At 44.2% G+C, this 26,405-nt stretch overlaps 1 protein-coding gene across 3 annotated transcripts in view; it reads left to right on the plus strand.

Moving 5' to 3' along the window:
- Window positions 1–11,852: 11,852 nt before the first annotated feature.
- Window positions 11,853–26,405, plus strand: part of LOC311105477 (alpha-2-macroglobulin-like) — a 32,354-nt gene continuing 17,801 nt past the window's right edge. For all 3 annotated transcript variants that reach the window (XM_084147644.1, XM_084147645.1, XM_084147646.1), the window contains exons 1-14: window positions 11,853–12,049; window positions 12,720–12,900; window positions 13,232–13,388; window positions 14,039–14,091; window positions 15,026–15,046; window positions 15,379–15,544; window positions 15,664–15,748; window positions 16,504–16,654; window positions 16,784–16,904; window positions 17,105–17,214; window positions 17,367–17,537; window positions 17,788–18,021; window positions 18,235–18,301; window positions 19,471–19,616. In XM_084147644.1, coding sequence (XP_084003770.1) covers window positions 11,964–12,049; window positions 12,720–12,900; window positions 13,232–13,388; window positions 14,039–14,091; window positions 15,026–15,046; window positions 15,379–15,544; window positions 15,664–15,748; window positions 16,504–16,654; window positions 16,784–16,904; window positions 17,105–17,214; window positions 17,367–17,537; window positions 17,788–18,021; window positions 18,235–18,301; window positions 19,471–19,616 — 1,749 coding nt within the window. In that variant the 5' untranslated portion in view covers window positions 11,853–11,963. The remainder of the gene's footprint in view (window positions 12,050–12,719; window positions 12,901–13,231; window positions 13,389–14,038; window positions 14,092–15,025; window positions 15,047–15,378; window positions 15,545–15,663; window positions 15,749–16,503; window positions 16,655–16,783; window positions 16,905–17,104; window positions 17,215–17,366; window positions 17,538–17,787; window positions 18,022–18,234; window positions 18,302–19,470; window positions 19,617–26,405) is intronic.

The raw sequence follows: 26,405 nt of genomic DNA on the forward strand, positions 1-26,405 counted from the left end.
TTCACAACCACACGTGCCACCATGATGCACAATGGCAGTTCACAATGCAGAAGCTGAATTGCAGTGCAGCTTACATAAGATTTTAAAACATTATTAAAAACAGAAAACATTAAATGTTGTCATGACTTTTCCCAACTCCAAATTCTTGTGATGAATGACTTGCCTGTCCCCTCCTCCTCTACTGTTGTGTTTAAACTAAGCCTGTCTATGAGCATTTTCTGGCCAGCATTCTTTGTGAAAATTGACATGTTGAAGACATGAGAAGCACAGCCAGTTTGATCAATCTGGGAAAAGCAAGCAAAAGCCCACACATTAAGAACTGATTTAAATCAATTTAACCACATCACATTAAAATGTAATGTGATGTGAAAACAATTATACTGTTGATAGTTTCTTCAGGAAAGCATACAGACCTCTATTGACTCTTTGTGGCATTGGGGTGTATAATCAGGAACTCCTTGTGGGTTTTCCTCATCAATTGTTATTGGTATCAATACATTGTGTCATAAGGGTTGGCACAACTCTACCTTTGCTTTGCCAGGTACAGGCTGTCCATACGTGTATCTGATTTGATTTAATAATAAAACACATAAAAAACATATATGTCCTACTTAGAGAGACAGTATATTATAAGCCTCATAAGAGATATTAGAAAGGCTCATACATGCATGCTTATAATGCATTATAACTGCAGGCTTTAAGTAAAGTGTTTTCAACATTGAATCTGGACCAGTATTCATAAAGACTCTCGGTGTATGAGTGCTGATCAAGGATCAGTTTAAACTGTTGGATTATAATGAACAAGGTCACATTGACAGGGGGAGACCTGATGCTACATTCTCAGAAAAAAAGGTGCTATCAAGAAGGTTCAAGGTAGAACACTTTTGGGTTCTATATAAAAACCCTTTCCACAGAGAGTTCTACATTGAACACAAAAGGGTTCTACCTGGAACCAAAAAGGGTTCTCCTATGGGGACAGCTGAATAACTCTTTTGGAACCCTTTTATCTAAGAGTGTAGGTCAGCAATCCTTCTCTGAGATGCTTTATGAATACAGGCCCAGCTGTTCATGTAAATGCCAAATGTGTCCCAAACGTTTCAGGGACTCATAGGAGCAGTTTATGACATTGAGCAGTAGCATTGTAGGTCTTCAATTAGTATTTGTCATTAGCGCAGACCTGGGATCAAATAAATGCATATTTAAGTATTTGTTTTTAAATCCTAATTTTCTGTGTATTTAGTTATTTATAAATAAATATAAATATAAATAATATGGGCAAATAAACTACTTCTATTTGAAGTATTTGAAAGTATTTTAAATAATTTCCTATAGATAGCCTACTATTTGAAACTATATTAAAATACTTGTTTCTAAATATATTATTTAAAATATCCCTAGGACCAAACAGACCTGGGTGCAAATGCACAAATTATTAAAATATTTGTATTTGAAAATACAAATAATTATATTTAAATATTTTCAAATACATGCTAATACTTTCCAACTACTGTATATTTCCAAATACATTCCAATATTAATCTACTTGTATTTTTTAAGAAAAAATATCCAGATACTTACTTTGAAATGTATGTGAAAGTTATTGAAATATTGAAAATAGTATTTGAATCCAGGTCAGCATTAGCATAATTGGAGAGTGACATTTAGTGGAGTTACACATTGTCTTGTAACTACAGTGCATTGCAAAACGTCAATAGTGTTGACTCACATTGCACACACTACTTTATACTCCTCTTGAACTATGCTGATCTCATTGGTGAGGTTCATTTAGATCTTAAACTTTGGCAAAACTAGATATAAAAGAACAGTTAACTCATGAATGTTCCAGGATTGTGATGCATTGATCAACTGCCAGAGCCATAATATTATGTAGCATGAAAGGTAAAAGAAAGAAGCTCAACCTGACATATTTCTTTTACCTTGAAGTGATGGTATATCTTTTTTTCACCAATCCAAACTACAATGGTATAGGATCCTACAGGTGCTTCAGAGTTGAGGGGGTGAGAAAGCTACATAATGTTGCCACTAGATGTAGTATTGACCCACTGTCCAATCCTGTTGTGATGAACATCCTGTGGGTTCATAGAACAAGAGGCACGTTGAGCAGGGCACTACATTGTGAAACGTTCAGATACAAATATGTTATGTAGGCCAAACATGCCTGTCTAACATGTAGAATAAGGAGTCACGTCAGTTCTATTCATTACATTCTATCTGCAACGTTCCGAAGTTTGCTTGTTGAAGGTGGCCCAGATGTTATCACATAAAGCTTATAGGGAGTCTTCTAGTAACTGCCATGTGGAAATGAATGATGACCTCCAGTACCTAGCTGGTGGAGTCATTGTCTTATGTCGTAGTATTTAGTGACAGTCATCATAAATTGACAGACTAATAAGGCTCTTACCTCAAGTTCCACAATGTTGTACTGTGAAGGGCAAGACAAAAGATTGGTTAATGTTTTATGAATAACTCTCAAATTCCCCCAAAATGACCAAAGGAGCAAAACTGTCTACAACTATAGGAACTAGGCAGGTGCTTGGATTTGTCTCTTCAACTCAACATCACAAGTAGTATTTGCACTGGAGCTCTAATGTCAATTCAGTCGATTAATTCAATCTCAGGAAAAACATTCTCATACGTTCCAATCTGACCTATATGAATGGAAAACCTCATGTCCTGTGGTGAATGTTTGAGGACCTTCAAATCAGCCCACACAGGTTTACTTAGAGAACAGTATGTTTGCATTGAGTGCTATGTGTCTCAACTGTTTGTGTAGCCTTATCAAACAGATAACATTGGCTAAAGATTTGGATTTTGCCAAATAGTTGTTCAAAACATTGCCCATTTCCAAAGCCTTATTGTTCATGAAGTACTAATGCGATGTGTATGACATGTGGTGGCTCGTTTAAAATTAAAATAAGCATTTACAGTATGTACATAATAAGCCTTGTCCTTGTCCATAGGACAGGAGCCTATCTCCTGTTTCTGTAGCTTGAGGCAGCCTGGACAGGACGCTAGTCTATCACTGCATTAACCCCAATCCATCTCCTTAATGCTGAGTGCCAAGCAGAGAGGCTTCGGGTCCCATTTTTAGAGTCTTTTGTATGGCTCGACTGGGGATTGAATCCCCATCCTTCCATTCTCAGGGTGGACACTTTAACCATAAGGCGGACACTGTAATCATTTTGTTGGACAAAACTGTATATAGTGTTACATAATAGCTGATTGCCATGTCTATCGCACAGTATTGTGATGTTGGGATCCTTGAGATTCTTCTGTATCTGTCTTTTTGTTTGAAATAGTGGGGATACTGTTCTGAAGGAAGACCAAATAGGTCACTGTTTTCAATATTCAATGTTTCACATTTTCAACACTCACCAGCTGATTGACAGGGCTAAAACTGGTATCCAAGGTGATCACTCTAAACTGTACTGTAAAAAGAAAATGAAAAGACAAAGACAGGCACTCAATGAGAGTTTTAGAAGCATAAAGCATTAAAGGATTTCCAGATTCCAGGACACTTTCAACTGGGATTTCTGGAAAACCAGGGATTTTCGGGAAAGTTACCAGAATTTTGCAAGACAAACTTTTGACAGCTACTGTGGATAATATTTGACACCGTTGGTACTAAGGCCCCAATTCAGATAAAGGAAAACTGCACTGCGAGTTTGCTGAAAATGTTTACACTATCGATATCCAATGATAATGTCCAGGAGAGGAACAGCTTGTAACATGGGGTATGTTGGTTCAAACTCCAGTGTACATATCCTGAGTGAACCCGCAGTGGGTTTTTTCTTTATCTGCTCCTTACTGTCCTGTTTCAAGTGAGTATTGGGAGCAACATGTGATGACAGAGCAAACCATCATAGAAACATGCTGTCACCTAATTGTCCCGGGTTGTAGATTGGTTTATCTGTTTGGATGAATGTCATCTGACTGTAGGGTTTAATCATGACCTTTCTCTCCTCTGTCGATAGACACGTTTCACCTTGAAACCTCCACCTTAAATTTTGGCACTTCGTCACTCTCCACATGAGGGGCCTGTCAGGGAGGCAATGAACCAATAACATATGATCCAGTGTGGCTTAGTTGGTAAGAACGTTGTCACGGATTCTGCCGAGGCTGCTCCTCCTCCTTGCTCGGGCAGGCTTCGGCGTTCGTCGTCCCCGGAGTACTAGCTACTGCCGTTCGATGTTATCGGTGGTTGTTTAGTTTTGTCTGTATTGTTTACACCTGTTCGTCATTATGTTTGATTGTTGCCCTTATATTACCCCTGTCTCATTAGGACATTGTGTGTGATTGTTTTCCCTTCACGTATGTCATTTAGTGAGCGGGTTATTTCCTCCCTGCGTGGAGTTATTTCTGTGTTCATATGGTCATTATCGGATTAAAGTACATGTCCGAGAGTTCTGTGTCCTGCGCCTGACTTCTTCAACCGCATCTCACCGACAGCCGTGACAGAATCACACACCACAACATGGAGTCAGCAGGAGCAACGGCACCGACCGGATCACTCGAGGAGCACGTCCTACAACAGGCAGCGATGCTTCAAAATCTTGGTGCCGCCATGGATAACGTGATGAACACTTTGGGATGATGGGAGAGAGGAGGTTTGCCCACACCTCCTCCAACGATACCACCACCATCCGCTACTCCTATCGTCTCACATCCGGAGTCCAGTGGGATTCGGCTCTCGCTCCGGAGGGCTTATGATGGCACCGCAGCCGGGTGTCAGGATTTCCTGCTCCAGGTGGAACTTTACGTGGCAACCATTCACCCGGCACCCTCGGGATACGAGAGCGTGTCCGCCCTCATCTCTTGTCTGTCCGGCAAGGCACTGGAGTGGGCCAACGCCGAGTGGGGAGGGATAGACGCCGCTACTGTGAACTATGCGGAGTTCACCCGCCGCTTCAGGGCAGTGTTCGATCATCCCCCGGAGGGGAAGGCGGCGGGTGAGCGTCTATTCCACCTCAGACAGGGGAGGAGGAGCGTGCAGGAATTCGCACTGGACTTCCGGACTCTGGCTGCCAATTCGGGATGGAATGAGAGGGCCCTCATCGACCACTACAGGTGTAGCTTAAGAGAGGACGTTCGTCGAGAGTTGGCCTGCAGGGACACCAACCTAAGCTTCGATCAGCTGGTGGACATGTCGATTCGCCTGGATACCCTGTTGGCTACCCGCGGACGTCCGGCGCTGGGGCCGTCCATTCCATCCCCCAGCACCTCCGAGCCGAGCCCTATGGAGCTCGGGGGTGCTGGTAGTAGGGAGGCCAGGAAGGAGGCTGTCCCCTGCACCAACTGTGGCCGCCGAGGACACACGGCGGTTCGGTGCTGGGGAGGGTCTCCTCGGATTCAAGGCAGCAGGCAACGCACGGATGAGTCCTTCCCGGTGAGTAAGGCCCCAACTCACCCAGAGCTCTCTGTTGTTCATATGTGTATCCAAGTTGTGTTTCCAGAAGTTTCTTCTTACTCCCAGCATAAGGCGCTAGTCGATTCAGGCGCAGCTGGGAATTTTATCGATCGCCATTTCTCATATAAGTTAGGAATCCCTATATTACCAGTCGATGTGCCCTTCCCTATCCTTCCCTAGATAGCCGGCCTTTGGGGTCGGGATTGATTAGGGAGGTCACAGCGCCACTGAAGATGAAAACGCAGAAGGGTCATGAGGAGACTATACAGTTGTATTTAATTGACTCTCCTGCGTTTCCAGTGGTGTTGGGACTTCCCTGGTTAATATCTCATGACCCCAACATTTCATGGCAACAGAGGGCTCTCAAGGGATGGTCTGATCAGTGTGTGGGGCGGTGTGTAGGTGTTTCCGTAGGGGCAACGACGGTGGAGAGTCCGAACTAAATGCCCACAATGCACATTCCTCCTGAGTATGCCGATTTGGCACGCTCCTTCTGTAAGAAGAAGGCGACTCAATTACCACCTCATCGACAGGGGGATTGTGCGATAGACCTCCAGGTTGGCGCTGCGCTCCCTCGCAGCCATGTGTATACTCTGTCTCAGGAGGAGACGGCTGCTATGGAGACATACGTCACCGAATCCTTGAGACAGGGATACATACGGCCATCCACTTCTCCTGCGTCCTCGAGTTTATTTTTAGTAAAGAAGAAGGATGGGGGTTTACGCCCGTGTATTGATTACCGTGGTCTCAATCAGATCACTATTAAATACAGCTATCCTCTCCCTCTGATTGCTAGTATGACTGAGTCATTACACGGGGCGCGCTTCTTCACAAAATTGGATCTCAGGAGCGCTTACAACCTGGTGCGCATTCGGGAAGGAGATGAGTGGAAGACATCATTCAGTACCACCTCGGGTCACTATGAGTACCTCATCATGCCATACGGTCTAATGAATGCTCCTTCAGTCTTCCAATCATTTGTAGATGAGATTTTCCGGGATTTGCATGGACAGGGGGTAGTGGTGTATATTGGATGACATTCTGATATACTCCGCTACACGTACCGAGCATGTGTCCCTGGTACGTCGAGTGCTGGGTAGACTGTTGGAGCATGATCTGTATGTGAAGGCAGAGAAATGTCTGTTTTTCCAGGAGTCCATCTCCTTCCTGGGACACTGGTTGTCTGCGTCAGGGGTGGAGATGGAGATTGACCGCGTTTCAGCCGTGCGTAATTGGCAGACTCCAACTACAGTAAAGGAGGTGCAGCGTTTTTTGGGTTTTGCCAATTACTACCGGAGGTTTATCCGGGGTTTTGGACAGGTAGCAGCTCCCAATACCTCCCTGCTAAAGGGGGGCCCGGTGCGTTTGCAGTGGTCGGCTGAGGCGGACAGGGCGTTTAGTCATTTGAAGGACCTGTTCACCTCAGCTCCGGTGCTGGCACATCCGGATCCCTCTTTGGCGTTCCAAGTCGAGGTGGATGCGTCCGAGGCGGGGATCGGTGCTATACTGTCCCAGCGCTCGGGCACGCCTCCAAAACTCCGCCCCTGTGCTTTCTATTCCAAGAAGCTCAGTCCGGCGGAACGCAATTATGACGTGGGGGACAGGGAGCTGCTAGCTGTGGTCCAGGCCCTGAAGGTGTGGAGACATTGGCTTGAGGGGGCTAACCACCCTTTTCTCATTCTGACTGACCATCGTAACCTGGAGTACATCCGGGCAGCGAAGAGACTGAACCCTCGTCAGGCTAGGTGGGCCATGTTTCTTGCCCGGTTTGTATTTAAGATCACGTATATCCCAGGGTCACAGAACGTTAAGGCAGACGCCCTGTCCCGACGATATGACACAGAGGAGAGGTCCATTGAGCCCACTCCCATACTACCGGAGTCTTGTCTCGTGGCACCGGTGGTGTGGGAGGTCGACACGGAAATCGAGCGGGCGTTACGTACCGACCCTTCTCCCCCAGAGTGTCCAGAGGGATGGAGGTACGTACCGCTCGAGGTCTGTGACCGACTGATTTATTGGGCTCACACGTCCCCCTCCTCTGGTCATCCTGGTATTGGTCGTGCGGTGCACTGTCTTAGCGGGAAGTACTGGTGGCCCACCTTAGCCAAGGACGTGAGGGTTTACGTTTCTTCCTGCTCAGTGTGCACCCAGTGTAAGGTGCCTAGACACCTGCCCAGAGGGAAGTTACAACCTCTCCCCGTTCCACAACGGCCGTGGTCTCACCTGTCGGTGGATTTTGTCACGGACCTTCCCCCCTCCCAGGGGAATACCACGATCTTGGTCGTTGTGGATCGGTTTTCTAAGGCCTGCCGTCTCATCCCTATGCCAGGTCTTCCTACAGCCCTACAAATGGCAGAAGCCCTGTTTACTCACGTTTTCCGGCACTACGGAGTGCCTGAGGATATAGTGTCTGATCGGGGTCCCCAGTTCACCTCTAGATTGTGGAGGGCGTTTATGGAACGTTTGGGGGTCTCGATCAGCCTTACCTCGGGTTTTCACCCTGAGAGTAATGGGCAGGTGGAGAGAGTGAACCAAGATGTGGGTAGGTTTCTGAGGTCCTACTGCCAGGACCGGCAGGAGGAGTGGTCGGGGTATATTCCCTGGGCAGTGATAGCCCAAAATGCACTCCGCCACTCCTCCACTAATCTCACTCCTTTCCAGTGTGTGTTGGGCTATCAGCCGGTTCTGGCAACCTGGCATCAGAGCCAGATCGAGGCTCCTGCGGTGGATGAATGGTTTCGGCGCTCGGAGGAGACATGAAACGCTGCGCACGTCCATCTGCAGCGGGCCATCAGACGGCAGAAGGCGAGCGCCGATCGCCACCGCAGTGAGGGTCCGGTTTATGCACCGGGAGATCGGGTCTGGCTCTCGACCAGAAACCTGCCCCTTCACCTGCCCTGCCGGAAGCTGGGCCGGCGGTTTGTGGGGCCATTTAAGGACCTGAGGAGATTGGACGAGGTATGTTATAGGTTACAGCTGCCTATTAATTATCGCATTAACCCCTCGTTCCATGTGTCTCTCCTCAGGCCGGTGGTAGCTGGTCCACTCCAGGAGAATGAGGTACGAGAGGTCCCTCCGCCACCACTAGACATCGAAGGGGCTCCGGCGTACTCAGTCCGTTCCATCGTGGATTCGAGGCGTCGGAGGGAGTGGGAGGGGTACGGTCCGGAGGAACGGTGCTGGGTCCCTAGGAGGGACATCCTAGATCCCTCCCTGTTGACAGAGTTCCACCGGAGTCATCCGACTCGCCCTGCTCCGCGTCCTCCTGGCAGTCCCCGAGGCCGGGGGGGGGGTACTGTCACGGATTCTGCCGAGGCTGCTCCTCCTCCTTGCCCGGGCAGGCTTCGGCGTTCGTCGTCCCCGGAGTACTAGCTACTGCCGTTCGATGTTATCGGTGGTTGTTTAGTTTTGTCTGTATTGTTTACACCTGTTCATCATTATGTTTGATTGTTGCCCTTATATTACCCCTGTCTCTCATTAGGACATTGTGTGTGATTGTTTTCCCTTCACGTGTGTCATTTAGTGAGCGGGTTATTTCCTCCCTGCGTGGAGTTATTTCTGTGTTCATATGGTCATTATCGGATTAAAGTACGTGTCCGAGAGTTCTGTGTCCTGCGCCTGACTTCTTCAACCGCATCTCACCGACAGCCGTGACAATCACTTCTCCTTTCATCAGTGTGTTTTAAAAATGCTTTTTCTTTAGTAGTTGATGTCATCTTTTTTCATGTCAAATTTCAGCTTGAATCCCAGAAAACTTATGGTAGGCCACCACATTGATATTTCCCATCAAATAAGATGGCATTGCACAAAAATTAAGAGATGCATCACAAAGCTAAGAAGTATAGTAAACTCTTATTGGAATGGTTCTGGATGTCGCCCAGTGCTGGGCTGACCTGAAACTGGAAGCAGTGGTGAAACTTTTGGTCAGAACTCTCTTGGAGAAGACTTTTGTTCTGTCCATTGGCAATCAGAGATATGGTCATGACCAGGGTCTCGTAGGGTAGCAGAAGGCTGGCACAAAGCTTGGCCTCTGAGCCTGTCTGGATCAATGCAGGAATGGCTACCATGTAAACCGAACAGAGAACATATGCATGCACAGCAACAAACACACAGGAAAATCAGTACAAAATGACAGGGCACTTCTAAACAAGAAACTACAGATGTAGGATCTTAATTTGACCTGTATTGTCATTGAAAAAGAATCCTGCAGCAACAGGATTTGAACGTTTAGTCCATAATGTTGCTTGATCAGTGGTTCACTTATGAAAAAAACACATGAAATTCACATGTGATCACGTCAATGAGAATACTTTACTTTAAAAGGCATAATTGACATTAATTCAATTGAAACAGTCATGGTCCCCTGCAGGTTTTGTGCTGTTCCAGGTTTGTTCCAGGGACGTCTCCAATAATGTTTTTAGGACGTTCTTAGAACGTTGTGTCATGGTCCCCTGGAGGTTTTTGATAGATGCAGTGAGAATACAGTATTTATGCGTTATACGCCTGCCCCCCCGCATGGCCGCCAACCCTCCCTCCTTCCTTGCCTTAAGTAGCCATCTGTCTTGTATAACCATACCAAACGTAACACATCTTACTAATATGATTGTACCGGATTTACTTTTACTATGTTATGTCTAGTCTGTGAGACCAGTTTGACAGATGATATTCAGCTGAAACTAGGCTACCAGTATGTGTGAGTCATGCATATATACTACAGGTTAAACGTTTTAGAACACCTACTCATTCAAGGGTGTTTCTTTATTTTTTAAATTAAAAACACCCTTGAATGAGTAGGTGTTCTAAAACTTTTGACCTGTAGTGTATATGCATGACTACATTGTAGAATAATAGTGAAGACATCAAAACAATGAAATAACACATATGGAATCATGTAGTAACCAAAAAAGTGTTAAACAAATCAAAATATATTTTATATTTGAGATTCTTCAAATAGCCACCCTTTGCCTTGATGACAGCTTTTCACACTCTTGGCATTCTTGAAGAAAGCTTGTTGAAGAGAAGCCCCACGAGCCAAACGACCCCTAGGCTTACATGAGGGAAAACCAATTAATGTATAATTCTAGCACGGCGGCCAGGGCCATAAAGGTTGTAGCTTACTATTTAGACGAGTTGCAGCCTCCTCCATGCTGTGTTGAAACTCATGAGAAGATTCTGATTCCATTCTCCTTCCTGATGAAATGTACTTGTCAGGTCCCTCTCAAATGCCAGCTGGACATGCTGGGCTTTTCATTGATGTAACATGCTGAATACATTTTTGCACATTGCTGTAGATGTCCCATATGTTATTCAAAATCCATGTTTCAGTACTAACAGCACAGTCTGCATTGCTGACAAAGGCCCGCCGTATCTTTGAAGAACACTGAGTGGGGTCCATTTGTTGTTGCTGGCTGTGGATGTGATTTAACTTTGCAAGAATCAATAAACTCTGCTTCCACTGGTTCAGTTTTTGTTCAATCCAACAGGTCGTCAGGTGCATTGTAATTCATATACCATTTGTTATGTTTATGGGGAAACAAAACTGTGGGGGCACAAATTCTATCTGGGGGTCCATGCCCGGCTTTGCCACCCTGTAGAGCCGGCTCTGGGTACAATGTTTTTCCCTGAGGTACAAAAAAGTCAAAGGTACACTTCACAGGTAAACATATGAACTCACATGGTACAACCTCAAGTGAATCTTCCAGCAAGACAATAACCCCAAGTACAAATCAAAAAACCCCAAAAGGGTTAATTGACCACAAAATCAACATTTCGCAATGGCCATCTCAGTCTCCAGACTTGAACCCCATTGAAAACCTGTGGTTTCAATTGAAGAGGAAAGTCCATAAGCACAGATGAAGGATATCAAGGATCGGGAAAGATTCTGTATGGAGGATTGGTCTAAGATCCCTCCCAATGTGTTCTCCAATCTCATAAAACATTTGAGAAAAAGGCTCAGTATCATTATCCCCGAAAGGGGAGGGTGCTGGAGTATTGAGAACCGGGGATCCAATAATTTATAACCTTATGTTTTCGAGATTTTTGGTATTACTTGTTAAACAAAATATATTTCTCTGAACAATTGTATAAGTATAAAATAATATAACTGTTCCAAAAAATATCATACCATATAGCTCAGTATTTGTATTATTTATTTGACAGTCTTTTTTGCTAATCTTTATCAAAGGATCGAATAATTTTGGACCCCACTATATATTATGGACAAAGTAAAAAAAACAGGCATTGCATGCAAACTATTGAGATGTAATCAGGTTATAGTGCAAGCCAATGTCGTACACTGTACTGTATGTATATTGATGGTGCATGTGTAGTCTCAAAGCCAGAGAATCTGCCAATCACTGAAAATCACTGTTATTGACACAAATTGGTCAAATATTCACAAGGCTTTTACTTCAATCATTTAACCTGGCTACACCGGTTCCTCTGCTTGTCCTCTACACAGTGCAGTAGGGAGGTCTTGCCAGTAGGAATACTGGGATATAGGCTGACCTGGTGTTTTTATTTCTCTCATTGAGTCATGGTTCCTTCTGGGCATCACGTTTGGAGATGGATACTCTTTGTCTGCTTTCACTGGCTTTGTGTCTGTCAAAAAACTCCAAGACCGTAAGTAAATCTGCAGTCAGTTAGAATTTAGTAATCAGACATGTGGCGTCTCGTCCTGGAGTAACATTATCTCTGTCAGAGAGGAAATTTAGAATGGTTTTTCATCTATCCTTTCTGCAGATATTTGTTCTGTGTATTTCACCTACAAATATAGGCTTTTCAAAAATTATTCTTGATTTTTTTATCTTGAATTTTTATTTTTTATTGGCCCATTCACCCCCCCCCCCCCCCCCCCCCAAAATACAAAAACGTATAAATACTGTATTTTCACCGCAACTAGACAAAAACCTCCAGGGGACCATGGCAACGTTCTAAGAACATCCTAAAAACATTATTGGTGACGTCCCTGGAACAAACCTGTAACAGCACAAAACCTGCAGGGGACCATGACTGTTTAAATTAAATTAATGTCAATTATGCCTTTTAAAGTAAAGTACTCTCCTTGATGTGAACACGTGATTTTCATGTGTGTTTTTTTTCGTAAGGGTACCCCTGATCAAGCAACATTATGGACTAAATGTTCAAATCCTGTTGCTGCAGGATTCTTTTTCTTTGACAATACTGGTCAAATTAAGATCCTACATATGTAGTTTCTTGTTTAGAAGTGCCCTCTCATTTTGTACTGATTTTCCTGTGTGTTTGTTGCTGTGCGTGCATATGTTCTCTGTAGGGTTTACATGGTAGCCATTCCTGCAGTGATCCAGGCAGGCTCAGAGGCTAAGCTTTGTGCCAGCCTTCTGCAGCCCAACGAGACCCTGGTCATGACCATATCTCTGATTGCCAATGGACAGAACAAAAGTATTCTCCAAGAGAGTTCTGACCAAGAGTTTCACCGCTGCTTCCAGTTTCAGGTCAGCCCCGCACTGGGCGACATCCAGAACCATTCCAATAAGAGTTTACTATACTTCTTAGCTTTGTGATGCATCTCTTAATTGTGTGTGCAATGCCATCTTATTTTATGGGAAATATCAATGTGGTGGCTTACTATAACTTTTCTGGAATTCAGGCTGAAATTTGACATAAAAAAAGATGACATCAACTACTAAAGAAAAAGCATTTTTAAAACACACTGATGAAAGGAGAAGTGATTGAACCTTCACAACCTTGATGTTGTTAGCAGCACGTTCTTACCAACTAAGCCACACTGGATCATATGTTATTGGTTCATTGTCTCCCTGACAGGCCCCTCATGTGGAGAGTGACGAAGTGCAAAGATTTAAGGTGGAGATTCGAGGTGAAACTTTTCTATCAACAGAGGAGAGAAAGGTCATGATCAAACCGTACAGCCCGATGACATTCGTCCAAACGGATAAACCAATCTACAACCCGGGACAAACAGGTAATTTTACACAGAGCCAGTACACAATTAGTCTGCTTGCTAAGAAACAGGACAATTAGGTGATAGCATGTTTCTATTATGCTCTGTCATCCCAGAGACACTTGAAAGAGGACCATCAGGTGCAGATAAATAAAAAATCTGCTGTGGGTTCATTCAGAATATGTACACTGGAGTTTGAACCAACATACCACATGTTAAAAGCTGTTCCTCTGCTGGACATTATCATTGGATCCCAATTGACTCATTCATCCCCCCTCCTCTCCCTGTAACTATTCCCCAGGTTGTTGCTGTAAATGAGAATGTGTTCTCAGTCAACTTACCTGGTAAAATAAGGGTTACATAAAATAAATAAAAAGATATCGATAGTGTAAATATTTTCAGCGAACTCGCAGAGCAGTTTTCCTTTATCTGCAATTTATTGAATTGGGGTTTTAGTACCAACACTAAAATATTATCCAGAAAAGCTGTCTTGCAAAATTCTGTTAACTTTCCTGAAAATCCCAGGTTTTTCAGAAATCCTGGCTGAAAGATTCCTGGAATCTGGGAATCCTTCAACAGGGATTTCTGGAAAACCTGGGAAAGTTAGCTAAATTATGCTTCTAAAATTCTCATTGAGTGCTTGTCTTTGTCTTTTCATTGTCTTTTTTCAGTGCAGTTTAGAGTGATCACCTTGGATACCAGTTTTAGCCCTGTCAATCAGCTGGTGAGTGTTGAAAATGTGCAACATTGAATATTGAAAACAATTACCTGTATTTGGTCGTCCTTTAGATCAGTATCTCCACTCTTTCAAACAGAAAGACAGATCTCAAGGGTCACAACGTCACATTACTGTCTGATAGACATAGCATTCAGGTATTATGTAACACTATGTACGATATTGTCCAACCAACTCAACTCTGCGGCCTTGTGGTTAGTGTCCTCACTGAGAATGGAAGTTTGAGGGTGTCGAGCCTTACCAAAGACTCTAAAAATGAGACCCGATGCCACTCTGCTTGGCACTGAACATTAAGGAGATGGATTGAGGTTAATGCCCAGCAATAGACTAGCGTCCTGTCCAGGCTCCTTCATGCTACAGAAACAGGACATAGGCTCCTGCCTTACGGACAAGGCTTATTATGTAGAATATACTGTAAAAAAATAAAATAATTTAGCAATCAAGTAGCTATGACATGTCATACACATCTTGTTAGTACTCCATGAACAATAAGACTTTGGAAATGGGAAATGTTTTGAACAACTATTGGGCAAAATCCAAAATCTGTCTGTTTGATAAGGCTACACAAACATTTGAGGCACATAGCACTCAGGGCAAAGGTTCTGCAGAGGTTCTCTAAATAAACCTGTGTGGGTGGATTTTAAGATCCTCAAACCTTCACCACAGGACATGGGGTTTTCCATTCATATACTGTAGGTCAGATTGGATTGTATGGGATTTTCTTTCCTGAGATTGAATTAATTTACTGAATTGACATTAGAGTTCCAGTGCAAATACTACTTGTGATGTTTAGTTGAAGAGACAAATCCAAGCACCTACCTAGTCCCTATAGTTGTAGACAGTTTTGCTCTTTTGGTCATTTTGGGGGAATTTGAGAGTTATTCATAAAACATTAACCAATCTTTTGTCTTGCCCTTCACAGTACAACATTGTGGAACTTGAGGTAAGACCCTTATTCGTCTGTCAATTTATGATGACTGTCACTAAATACTACGACATAAGACAATGACTCCACCAGCTAGGTACTGGAGGTCATCATTCATTTCCACATGGCAGTTACTAGAAGACTCCCTATAAGCTTTATGTGATAACATCTGGGCCACCTTCAACAAGCAAACTTCGGAACGTTGCAGATAGAATGTAATGAATAGAACTGACGTGACTCCTTATTCTACATGTTAGACAGGCATGTTTGGCCTACATAACATATTTGTATCTGAACGTTCCACAATGTTGTGCCCTACTAAACATGTCCCTTGTTCTATGAATCAATAGGATGTTCATCAGAACAGGATTGGACAGTGGGTCAATACTTCATCCAGTGGCAACATTCTGCAGCTTTCTCACCCCCTGAACTCTGAAGCACCTGTAGGATCTTATGCTATTGTAGTGTGGATTGGTGATAACAAAATATACCATCACTTCAAGGTAGAAAAATATGGTAAATTGAGCTTCTTTCTTTTACCTTTCATGCTACATAATATTATGGATCTGCCAGTTGAATCAATACGTCACAATACTGGAACATACATGAGTTAACTTCTGTTCTTTCATATCTAGTTTTGCCAAAGTTTGAGATCAAAATGAACCTCACCGATGAGATCAGCATTGTTCAAGAGGAGTATAAAGTACAAGTGTGTGCAACGTGAGTCAACAGTACAGTATCGCCATTTTGCAATGCACTGTAGTTACAAGACAATGTGTAACTCAGCTAAATGTCACTGTCTAATTAATCGCATTACGGTAATGCAGAACTTGATTCAAATACTATTTTAAGTATTTTAATTACTTTTACATACATTTCAAAGTAAGTATTTTGATATTTTTTCTTTGAAAATACAAGTAATTCAGTATTAACTATTGTAATACTCCATTCATTTCAACCCAGGTCTGTTTGGTCCTAGGGTTATTTGAAATAGTGTATTTGGAAACAAATACTTAAATATGCATGTATTTGAACCCAGGTCTGAGCTAATGACAAATACTAATTGAAGACCTACAATGCTACTACTGCTCAATGTCATAAATTGCTTCTATGAGTAGCCTGAGAATTCAAAAGTTTGGGACAGTGGCATTTACATGAACAGTTGGGCCTGTAGTCATAAAGCATCTCAGAGTAGGATTGCTGACCTAGGATCACATCTCCCCTGTCCATGTGACCAAAAGATCACACTGACCTTAGATCAGCACTCATACACTAAGAGGCTTTATGAATACAGGTCCAGATGCATTGACAATGTTGAAAACACTTGACTTAAAGAATGCCTGCAGGTATAATGCATTATAAGTTGTTGTATTTGTAATGTCTCACATGAGGTTTATAATATACTATGTCTCTCTAAGTAGGAAATGTATGATGTTTTATGTTTTTAATGTGTTTTATTATGAAAATAAAATCAGATACACATATGGACAGCCTGTACCTGGTAAAGCAGAGGTAGAGTTGTGCCGACCTTTAGGATACAATGTATTGATCCCAATAATAATTGATGAGAAAAATCCACAAGGAGTTCCTGATTATACACTCCCATGCCACAAAGAGTCAATAAAGGTCTGTATGCTTTCCTGAAGAAACTATCATCAGTATAATTGTTTTCACATCATATTACATTTTAATGTGATGTGGTTAAATTCATTTAAATCAGTTCTTAATGTGTGGGCTTTTGCTTGCTTTTCCCAGATGGATCAAACTGGCTGTGCTTCTCATGTCTTCAACATGTCAATTTTCACAAAGAATGCTGGCCAGAAAATGCTCATAGACAAGCTTAGTTTCAACGCAAAAGTAGAGGAGGAGGGGACAGGCAAGTCATTCATCACAAGAATTTGGAGTTGGGAAAAGTGATGACATCATTTAATGTTTTCTGTTTTTAATAATGTTTTTAAATCTTATGTAAGCTGCACTGCAATTCAGCTTCTGCATTGTGAACTGCCATTGTGCATCATGGTGGCACGTGTGGTTGTGAAATAAACCATGCTATTATGATTTGTTTTTCTTTGACAGGTATTACACAGTCAGAGGAAAAACACATAGCACTCTCCTATCTGATTGGAAAACTCACATTTGTCGACACACCCAAAATCTATGAACATGGATCAATTATTGAGGGCAAGGTAAGTCCAAATCGAGTGTTATTGTTTCTTGAACTTTGTTGAATTGTGGATGCCATTTGCTCTTTGACATTCCTGTTTACCTAACTACCAATGGTAGGTAACAGTGACACATGTAGCATCACTTCATATAACTTTCCCCCCTTTTTCATCAGATAAACGTTGTTCACTACAACAACACACCTATCTCTGACATGTTAGTCTACCTGTTGGAGAAGAAAGGCTGGTCCTCACATCGTCTCCAGAACCTAACCACGGACAGTCATGGTATTGCCAGTTTCTCCCTCAACACAACCAGTATGCCCAAAGAGAATATTAACCTCATAGTAAGTATGATTCCTTCTAGGTTTTTAAATACTCTGAAACTCTGAAGACTCTTCATGCTCCCAAATCACCCCCTTGACCCTACACCCTAGGGCCTATCATGTTCTTGTGGAGATCTGAGAAGATTCCATTGGTATAATAAGCAATATGGTGAACTTCCACTTAGCCTATCAGAGGGCAAGGCGGAGCTCTAAGGGTTGATTTGGGATTGAGCCTTCAATTATACTCTCTCTTCCCTCTTTTGCTTTCCAGGTAAGCAACACACCACAAGAGGAGAACACTAGATACAGGGTCCCCTATTTCAACAGAGGGCAACACATTCTCTCACTGATCCAGCCCACTGCCCCTCACAGTAAAACGTCCAGCTCTCTGGCTATTCAGAAGATGGAGAAACCACTGGCATGTGAGGAGGAAGTGTCAATCACCATCCAGTACACCATCATAGGGGAGACCGTCCCAAAGGGCTCCGTGGATGTCATCTACCTGGTGAGTAGAACCAGGAACAAGTTGTGACAACCTGCAAACCCTGTCTGCGTCCAAAATGGAACCCTATTCTCTAGTGCACTATTTTGACCAGGGTTATTTCAGACCTAGTCCCAGCCTCTCACCTTCAAAGAAGGATGTCCCTATACAACACCAATACTCCTCATCATCTCCTTCTTGCTGACTTGATGGGATAACTGTTTTTCCCTCCTCCAGGCCTTATCCAGAGGGGCAATAGTTCAGCATGGACACATGAAGGTTACCGTGCAGCAGGGGAGTCCTGGTGAGGAAGTTTTATTAAGTAATTATGAACGTACTGGAAGGTGCTTGATGACAATGACAGTGAGTATGGTTACATGCACACAATAAAGCAATTATTGTGGAAAGGCAGATTAATATAATACTTCGATTAAAACGTTTACGTTTTGCAAGAAGAACGCTTTCCTTAATAATCCTGTTCACATGGATGTCTGAAATCAGGCTACTGATGCACTCTGATAAATGCAGATTAGCCTATTTAATAGGCCCAATTAAATGAGAGATGTGCATGGTAATTTGTTTTATGGCTACTTCGGGAATATGAACTCATCATGGCCAGAAAAGGTGAGGAATTTATTCTGCATTATATAATTTATCTATTATGTTTACAAATGAAATATTGTCTACTCGAGAAATTCGATATTACATATTCAGACGCCTACAAAAGTCAATGAAAAAGGTGAATCGTCTGCGATCAGTTTTTCGGATCGCATAGAGCAAAATAATTGAAAAAGCGTATCTATTTATTGTGAAGTGGGTCCAATGAAATGAGAGATGGGACGATTGGTAGCCTATCCTAACTTGTTGTAGGCCTATAGGCTATTTCGCGAGTAGCCTATGAAACCATCACAGTCAGAAAAGGTGAGGATTTATTCTGCAATGATTATAGTAATGAAATGAATAATTAGAAATAAGTATCTATTTCATATTATTTTAGAATGCAAAGATAAAATAAATCGATTTTCGCTCACTAAGGGAAAATGATTCTATTATTATTATTATTATTATTATTATTATATTTAGCTACCTGTTTTTTGTTATGAATAAGAGTGTCATATATTCCTGCACAAGGCTACTTTTGCCATCTTGCAATGCAATCCTTCAACCATGCATGGTCTGAAGTTTGCAGGAGGATAAGCACATTCTCACTTCAAGTTCAGTTTTTATAAATACCAACTTTTGAGTGAAAACTGGCGTATGTTATGAATGTTTAGGGGCATATTTTGTGCATACCCAACGTTTATATGCCCCTGGTGTTTTAATCGGCGTATGCTTTCTTAGATTTTGACATTACATCGATTAAGATAGAGTAAGGTGACTCTTGCATAATCTGTTTACTGCCATAATCAGTTTACTATCTAATTATTACTGTGCATGTAAACGTACTCAGTGTGACATGCTCTTGCGTTGCAGTAACTGAGGGTGAAGTCACCTTGAAGTTGGCAGTGGTTCCAGAGATGGCGCCAGTGATACAGGTCCTGGTGTACAGTATGCTTCCCAGCGAGACTGTAATCGCCCACAGCATGAACTTCCCCACTGAGAAATGCTTCAGGCACAAGGTGTGGGTATATGTACAGTGAGGGGAAAAAGTATTTGATCCCCTGCTGATTTTGTACGTTTGCCCACTGACAAAGACATGATCAGTCTATAATTGTAATGGTAGGTTTATTTGAACAATGAGCGACAGAATAACAACAACAAAAATCCAGTAAAACGCATGTCAAAAATGTTATAAATTGATTTGCATTTTAATGAGGGAAATAAGTATTTGACCCCTCTGCAAAACATGACTTAGTACTTGGTGGCAAAACCCTTGTTGGCAATCACAGAGGTCAGACGTTTCTTGTAGTTGGCCACCAGGTTTGCACACATCTCAGGAGGGATTTTGTCCCACTCCTCTTTGCAGATCTTCTCCAAGTCATTAAGGTTTCGAGGCTGACGTTTGGCAACTCGAACCTTCAGCTCCCGCCACAGATTTTCTATGGGATTAAGGTCTGGAGACTGGCTAGGCCACTCCAGGACCTTAATGTGCTTCTTCTTGAGCCACTCCTTTGTTGCCTTGGCTGTGTGTTTTGGGTCATTGTCATGCTGGAATACCCATCCACAACCCATTCTCAATGCCCTGGCTGAGGGAAGGAGGTTCTCACCCAAGATTTGACGGTACATGGCCCCGTCCATCGTCCCTTTGATGCAGTGAAGTTGTCCTGTCCCCTTAGCAGAAAAACACCCCCAAAGCATAATGTTTCCACCTCCATGTTTGACGGTGGGGATGGTGTTATTGGGGTCATAGGCAGCATTCCTCCTCCTCCAAACACGGCGAGTTGAGTTGATGCCAAAGAGCTCCATTTTGGTCTCATCTGACCACAACACTTTCACCCAGTTCTCCTCTGAATCATTCAGATGTACATTGGCAAACTTCAGACGGCCCTGTATATGTGCTTTCTTGAGATGGGGGACCTTGCGGGTGCTGCAGGATTTCAGTCCTTCAAATCAAATCAAATCAAATCAAATTTTATTGGTCACATGCGCCGAATACAACAGGTGCAGACATTGCAGTGAAATGCTTACTTACAGCCCTTAACCAACAGTGCATTTATTTTAAACAAAAAAAGTAAGAATAAAACAACAACAACAAAAAAGTGTTGAGAAAAAAAGAGCAGAAGTAAAATAAAGTGACAGTAGGGAGGCTATATATACAGTAAAATAAAGTGACAGTAGGGAGGCTATATATACAGGGGGGTACCGTTGCAGAGTCAATGTGCGGGGGCACCGGCTAGTTGAGGTAGTTGAGGTAATATGTACATGTGGGTAGAGTTAAAGTGACTATGCATAAATACTTAACAGAGTAGCAGCAGCGTAAAAAGGATGGGGTGGGGGGGCAGTGCAAATAGTCCGGGTAGCCATGATTAGCTGTTCAGGAGTCTTATGGCTTGGGGGTAGAAGCTGTTGAGAAGTCTTTTGGACCTAGACTTGGCACTCCGGTACCGCTTGCCGTGCGGTAGCAGAGAGAACAGTCTATGACTAGGGTGGCTGGTGTCTTTGACAATTTTGAGGGCCTTCCTCTGACACCGCCTGGTATAGAGGTCCTGGATGGCAGGGAGCTTTGCCCCAGTGATGTACTGGGCCGTACGCACTACCCTCTGTAGTGCCTTGCGGTCAGAGGCCAAGCAGTTGCCATACCAGGCGGTGATGCAACCAGTCAGGATGCTCTCGATGGTGCAGCTGTAGAATTTTTTGAGGATCTGAGGACCCATGCCAAATCTTTTTAGTCTCCTGAGGGGGAATAGGCTTTGTCGTGCCCTCTTTACGACTGTCTTGGTGTGTTTGGACCATGATAGTTCGTTGGTGATGTGGACACCAAGGAACTTGAAGCTCTCAACCTGTTCCACTACAGCCCCGTCGATGAGAATGGGGGCGTGCTCAGTCCTCTTTTTTTTCCTGTAGTCCACAATCATCTCCTTTGTCTTGGTCACGTTGAGGGAGAGGTTGTTGTCCTGGCACCACACGGCCAGATCTCTGACCTCCTCCCTATAGGCTGTCTCATCGTTGTCGGTGATCAGGCCTACCACTGTTGTGTCGTCGGCAAACTTAATGATGGTGTTGGAGTCGTGCCTGGCCATGCAGTCATGGGTGAACAGAGAGTACAGGAGGGGACTGAGCACGCACCCCTGAGGGGCCCCGTGTTGAGGATCAGTGTGGCAGATGTGTTGTTACCTACCCTTACCACCTGGGGGCGGCCCGTCAGGAAGTCCAGGATCCAGTTGCAGAGGGAGGTGTCAGCTGGGACCCGTCAGGAGGTCCTTCACGGCGTAGTGTGTTACCAATTGTTTTCTTGGTGACAATGGTCCCAGCTGCCTTGAGATCTTTGACAAGATCCTCCCGTGTAGTTCTGGGCTGATTCCTCACCGTTCTCATGATCATTGCAGCTCCACGAGGTGAGATCTTGCATGGAGCCCCAGGCCGAGGGAGACTGACAGTTCTTTTGTGTTTCTTCCATTTGTGAATAATCGCACCAACTGTTGTCACCTTCTCACCAAGCTGCTTGGCGATGGTCTTGTAGCCCATTCCAGCCTTGTGTAGGTCTACAATCTTGTCCCTGACATCCTTGGAGAGCTCTTTGGTCTTGGCCATGGTGGAGAGTTTGGAATCTGATTGATTGATTGCTTCTGTGGACAGGTGTCTTTTATACAGGTAACAAGCTGAGATTAGGAGCACTCCCTTTAAGAGTGTGCTCCTAATCTCAGCTCGTTCCCTGTATAAAAGACACCTGGGAGCCAGAAATCTTTTTGATTGAGAGGGGGTGAAATACTTATTACCCTCATTAAAATGCAAATCAATTTATAACATTTTTGACATGCATTTTTCTGGATTTTTGTTGTTGTTATTCTGTCTCTCACTGTTCAAATAAACCTACCATTAAAATTATAGACTGATCATTTCTTTGTCAGTGGGCAGACGTACAAAATCAGCAGGGGATCAAATACTTTTTTGCCTCACTGTATGTGAAAAATATGGGTTGTTTATGAATTCGAAGGACCAATAAAAAACTTAGGTGCTGGATTTTAGGCCGGTAGCAACCACCACAGGGTGTCCTTTCAGAACACAAGGAAGCAGTAGTTCCAGTTCAAGGGTTTATAATAATAATTATTATATGCCATTTAGCAGACGCTTTTACCCAAAGCGACTTACAGTCATGTGCGCATACATTTTTACGTATGGGTGGTCCCGGGGATCGAACCCACTACCCTGGCGTTACAAGTGCCATGCTCTACCAATTGAGCTACAGAGGACCACATGAAGATCTACACACACACATACAACACCACTCTCTCTGATACTAATTGTGGTTCTGTAAAGAAAAGAGGAGAACTCAGGCTATAGCACAGTATGGGAAAAATATGCCTCTTTGCATGTCAACAAACTAAATAGGATATGTGGACCCAAACACATACTAGATGCACAACGAAACAATAGAGTAATGTAGAAATATCTACACATAATAAGCATGAGCAATCTACAACCGAAAATAGCCTTGCACCACAGACAAATGCTAACAAATGCTAACCACTAACTAGCATGCTAAATAGTAATGCATTCCGGATGACAATGCTAATGTTAATGCTAACACTAGCGGGTGTACGCGAGCTAGCAAGTTTAACACAAATGCTAGATATTTACAACAGACTCTATTTAGCTCCAAACAACAAGACATCAGGATTTTGGCACTTACATTTAGCTGCACGTACAATAAAACATCAGAAAGAAAAGCAATGTTTTCTAAGGAGGTAGAATATGGAGGAGTGAAAAACCAGTGGATCATCAGAATGGAAACTACAGACTGCCTGAGGCCCTGCCAGGTCAGGTATTATGCTAAGTCCCGGGGAAAAAGGCTGCTGATTGGCTAATACAATTATGATGATTGACATTACCTAATTTCAATAAGAAAACCAAAAGTTGGGGTCTTGGAAAGGAGATGAGCTGTCCATTTTCACAGCCGACCCCAAATGTGTTGTACCTATTTGCTACAACTGACAAGCCAGCTAAGGGTCAGTAGCTTCTTGAGGAAGGGCGGGAAGCTGGATGAGTCAAGCAACAGGCCTGACGTAGGTTCTGTCCTTGACTTCGATCTCTGCTGTCCTCACTTTCCCGTCTGCTCCAGGGATAACTGACTTGACAGTTCCAATTTGCCACAGTGCCCTAGGAAGCTGATCATCACAACAGTCCCAACTATAAGCTCTTCCTTACTGTGAAACAGTGCCAGAAATTGTCGACTAGAACCTGGCTGTGTCTACATATTTTGCGACTGAGCAGTTCAGACTCTGGGTAGACCACCTGTGGTAGTGACGAGTCTGGCCGCCCCATGAGAAGAGAGTTAGAAGTGATTGGGTCCGGATCCGCGATGTCCGACGAAACATATCCCAAGGGATTGTAGTCTGGTTTTCAACCTTCCCAAGTTCTCTCATGTCACCCCGCTCCTCCGCACACTCCACTGGCTTCCAGTTGAGGCTTGCATCTACTACAAGACCATGGTGCTTGCCTACGGAGCTGTGAGGGGAACGGCACCTCCTTACCTTCAGGCTCTGATCAGACCCTACACCCAAACGAGGGCACTACGTTCATCCACCTCTGGCCTGCTAGCCCCCCTACCTCTACGGAAGCACAGCTCCCACTCAGCCCAGTCAAAGCTATTCGCTGCTCTGGCACCCCAATGGTGGAACAAGCTCCCCCACAACGCCAGGACAGCGGAGTCACTGACCACCTTCCGGAGACACTTGAAACCCTACCTCTTTAAGGAATACCTGGAATAGTATCAAAGTAATCATTCTACCCCCCCCCCCCCCCTCCCTCCCCCACCCCTCCATAAAAAAAAAAGTGGTTGTCCCACTGGCTATCATAAGTTGAATGCACCAATTTGTAAGTCGCTCTGGATAAGATCGTCTGCTAAATGATGTAAATGTAAGATCCCTTCTACTTCAATTAGGACAGTCCTCAGCACCTCTTCGGAGATGGTCTGCGCGCCAAGGGTGGTTTGCAGGGCAGTCTTGATGGATCTGATCTCCCTCTCCCAGCATCCTCCAAAGTGTGGTGCACTTGGTAGGTTGAAGGCGAAGCGAATCTTCTGACTGTTTAACTGTTCCTGGAGCTATGGGTGGAGAGTCATGAAGGCCTCCTGTAGCTCCCGCTTCCCTCCCTTGAAATTTGTTCCTCGATCAGACAGGATCTGATTTCTCTTTGAGCGATGAAGCCTCTCAAAGCCTTTAGGAACAAATCAGAATCCATGTTCGTCAGTAGATCCACGTGTACAGCCTGGGTGGTCATGCGCTTAAAGATGATGCCCCATCTCTTTTCATTTCTTCGGGCCAATCTTGATGATATACGGTCCAAAGCAGTCCACACCTGTATAATAGAATGTGGGCTTGTGGAGCCGCAGTCGGGCTGGAGGCAGGTCAGCCATCCTAGGCACATCTGGCTGGCCTTGCCAATTCCTGCATTCGGCGCAACCAAGCTGAAAACGCCGAATAGCTGCCCTCCCTCTCAGAATCCAGAACCTTCAATGTAACTCAGCAAACACCCTGTCTTGGCCCGGGTGTCTCAGCTGCTCATCATATTTATTGAGCAGCAACCTGGTGAGCGGATGACCTGGGTCCAGAACTACTGGGTGAAGAACGTCAGGGCCCAGCTGGTCACACCTCCGAAGGTGACTTCCAACACGAATCAGTCCGGTGTCGTTGTCATACTCCGGGGCCAGTGTCACCAGACGGCTGCTCGGAGGGACTGGCTTGCCTTCCTCTAGTAGGGAGAGGTCTTCTGGGAAGCTCTCAGACTAAGCATGTCTGAGTACTTTGAGTTCTGCTTGCTTGAAATCGTCGGCTGAAGGGTTGTCGACACTACTTGCCGCCCCGTGTAGCAACTGCACTGTGGCTTCCACCAGCTCATGGAAAGTGTTGAACTGGGCAACATCAGGGAGAGATGACTTGGTGTCCGCTGACAGGAGTCCACAGAAGGTAAGCTTCCGCAGCTCCTCTGCTTCATCAGGAGGTACTTGGTCGGATCTTCTCGGGCCAGGATGACTGGGCCTGCCACAGGAATGGAGGACCTTGACTCCAACGGTTGTGTTCTATAAGCTGAGACAGCGTCTTGCCATGTGTGATATCGTCGATTTCTCTCCGTGTACATGTAACGCCAGGCCTGGGGGTCCGTGAGCTCCTGTATTTCTGTGACTCTTGTGCCTACAAATACTTTGTACCTGCAGGAGTCTGACTGGAGCCAGGTTAAGACTGTTGTAGAATCCGACCAGGCATGACCTCGTGGAATTCCTCAGTGAGTTATTTTCTGATGACCACGGCCAGCTGGGCACCGGTGAATGCTGCACAGAGCTCGAGTCTTGGCATTGACTGTTGTTGTTTCGGGGCCACTCTTGATCTTGCTGCAAGGAATGCCACTTGGATCCGTCCCTTGGTGTCTTCAGTATGGAGGTACGCAATGGCACCGTACGCACGTTCTGAGGCATCACTGAGGACTTGAACACTTCTTGTGCTGGTTGGGAGATCCATGTCGGTGCTGACGTAACACCTTGGTAGTGTGTCCTGAGACAGCTGTGGAAGTTCGTTCTCCCAAATAAGCCACGCTTGGAGAAGATTTTCAGGTAGGTCTGGGACATCCCACCCTCTTTTCTTATCCCAGAGCCTTTGGACCACAACCTTGGCCGTGTGGTGTATGGAACGATGAAGCCAAGTGGATCGTACTGGCTGGCAAGGATCCGATATATGTTGCGCATGGTGGGTTCAACTTTCTCCATGTGACCGTGCTTATAGCCAAGAGTGTCAGACAGACATTGCCATCGTAAT

This window comes from Coregonus lavaretus (assembly GCF_964263955.1).
Source record: "Coregonus lavaretus genome assembly, chromosome: 30".
Lineage (NCBI taxonomy): Eukaryota > Metazoa > Chordata > Actinopteri > Salmoniformes > Salmonidae > Coregonus > Coregonus lavaretus.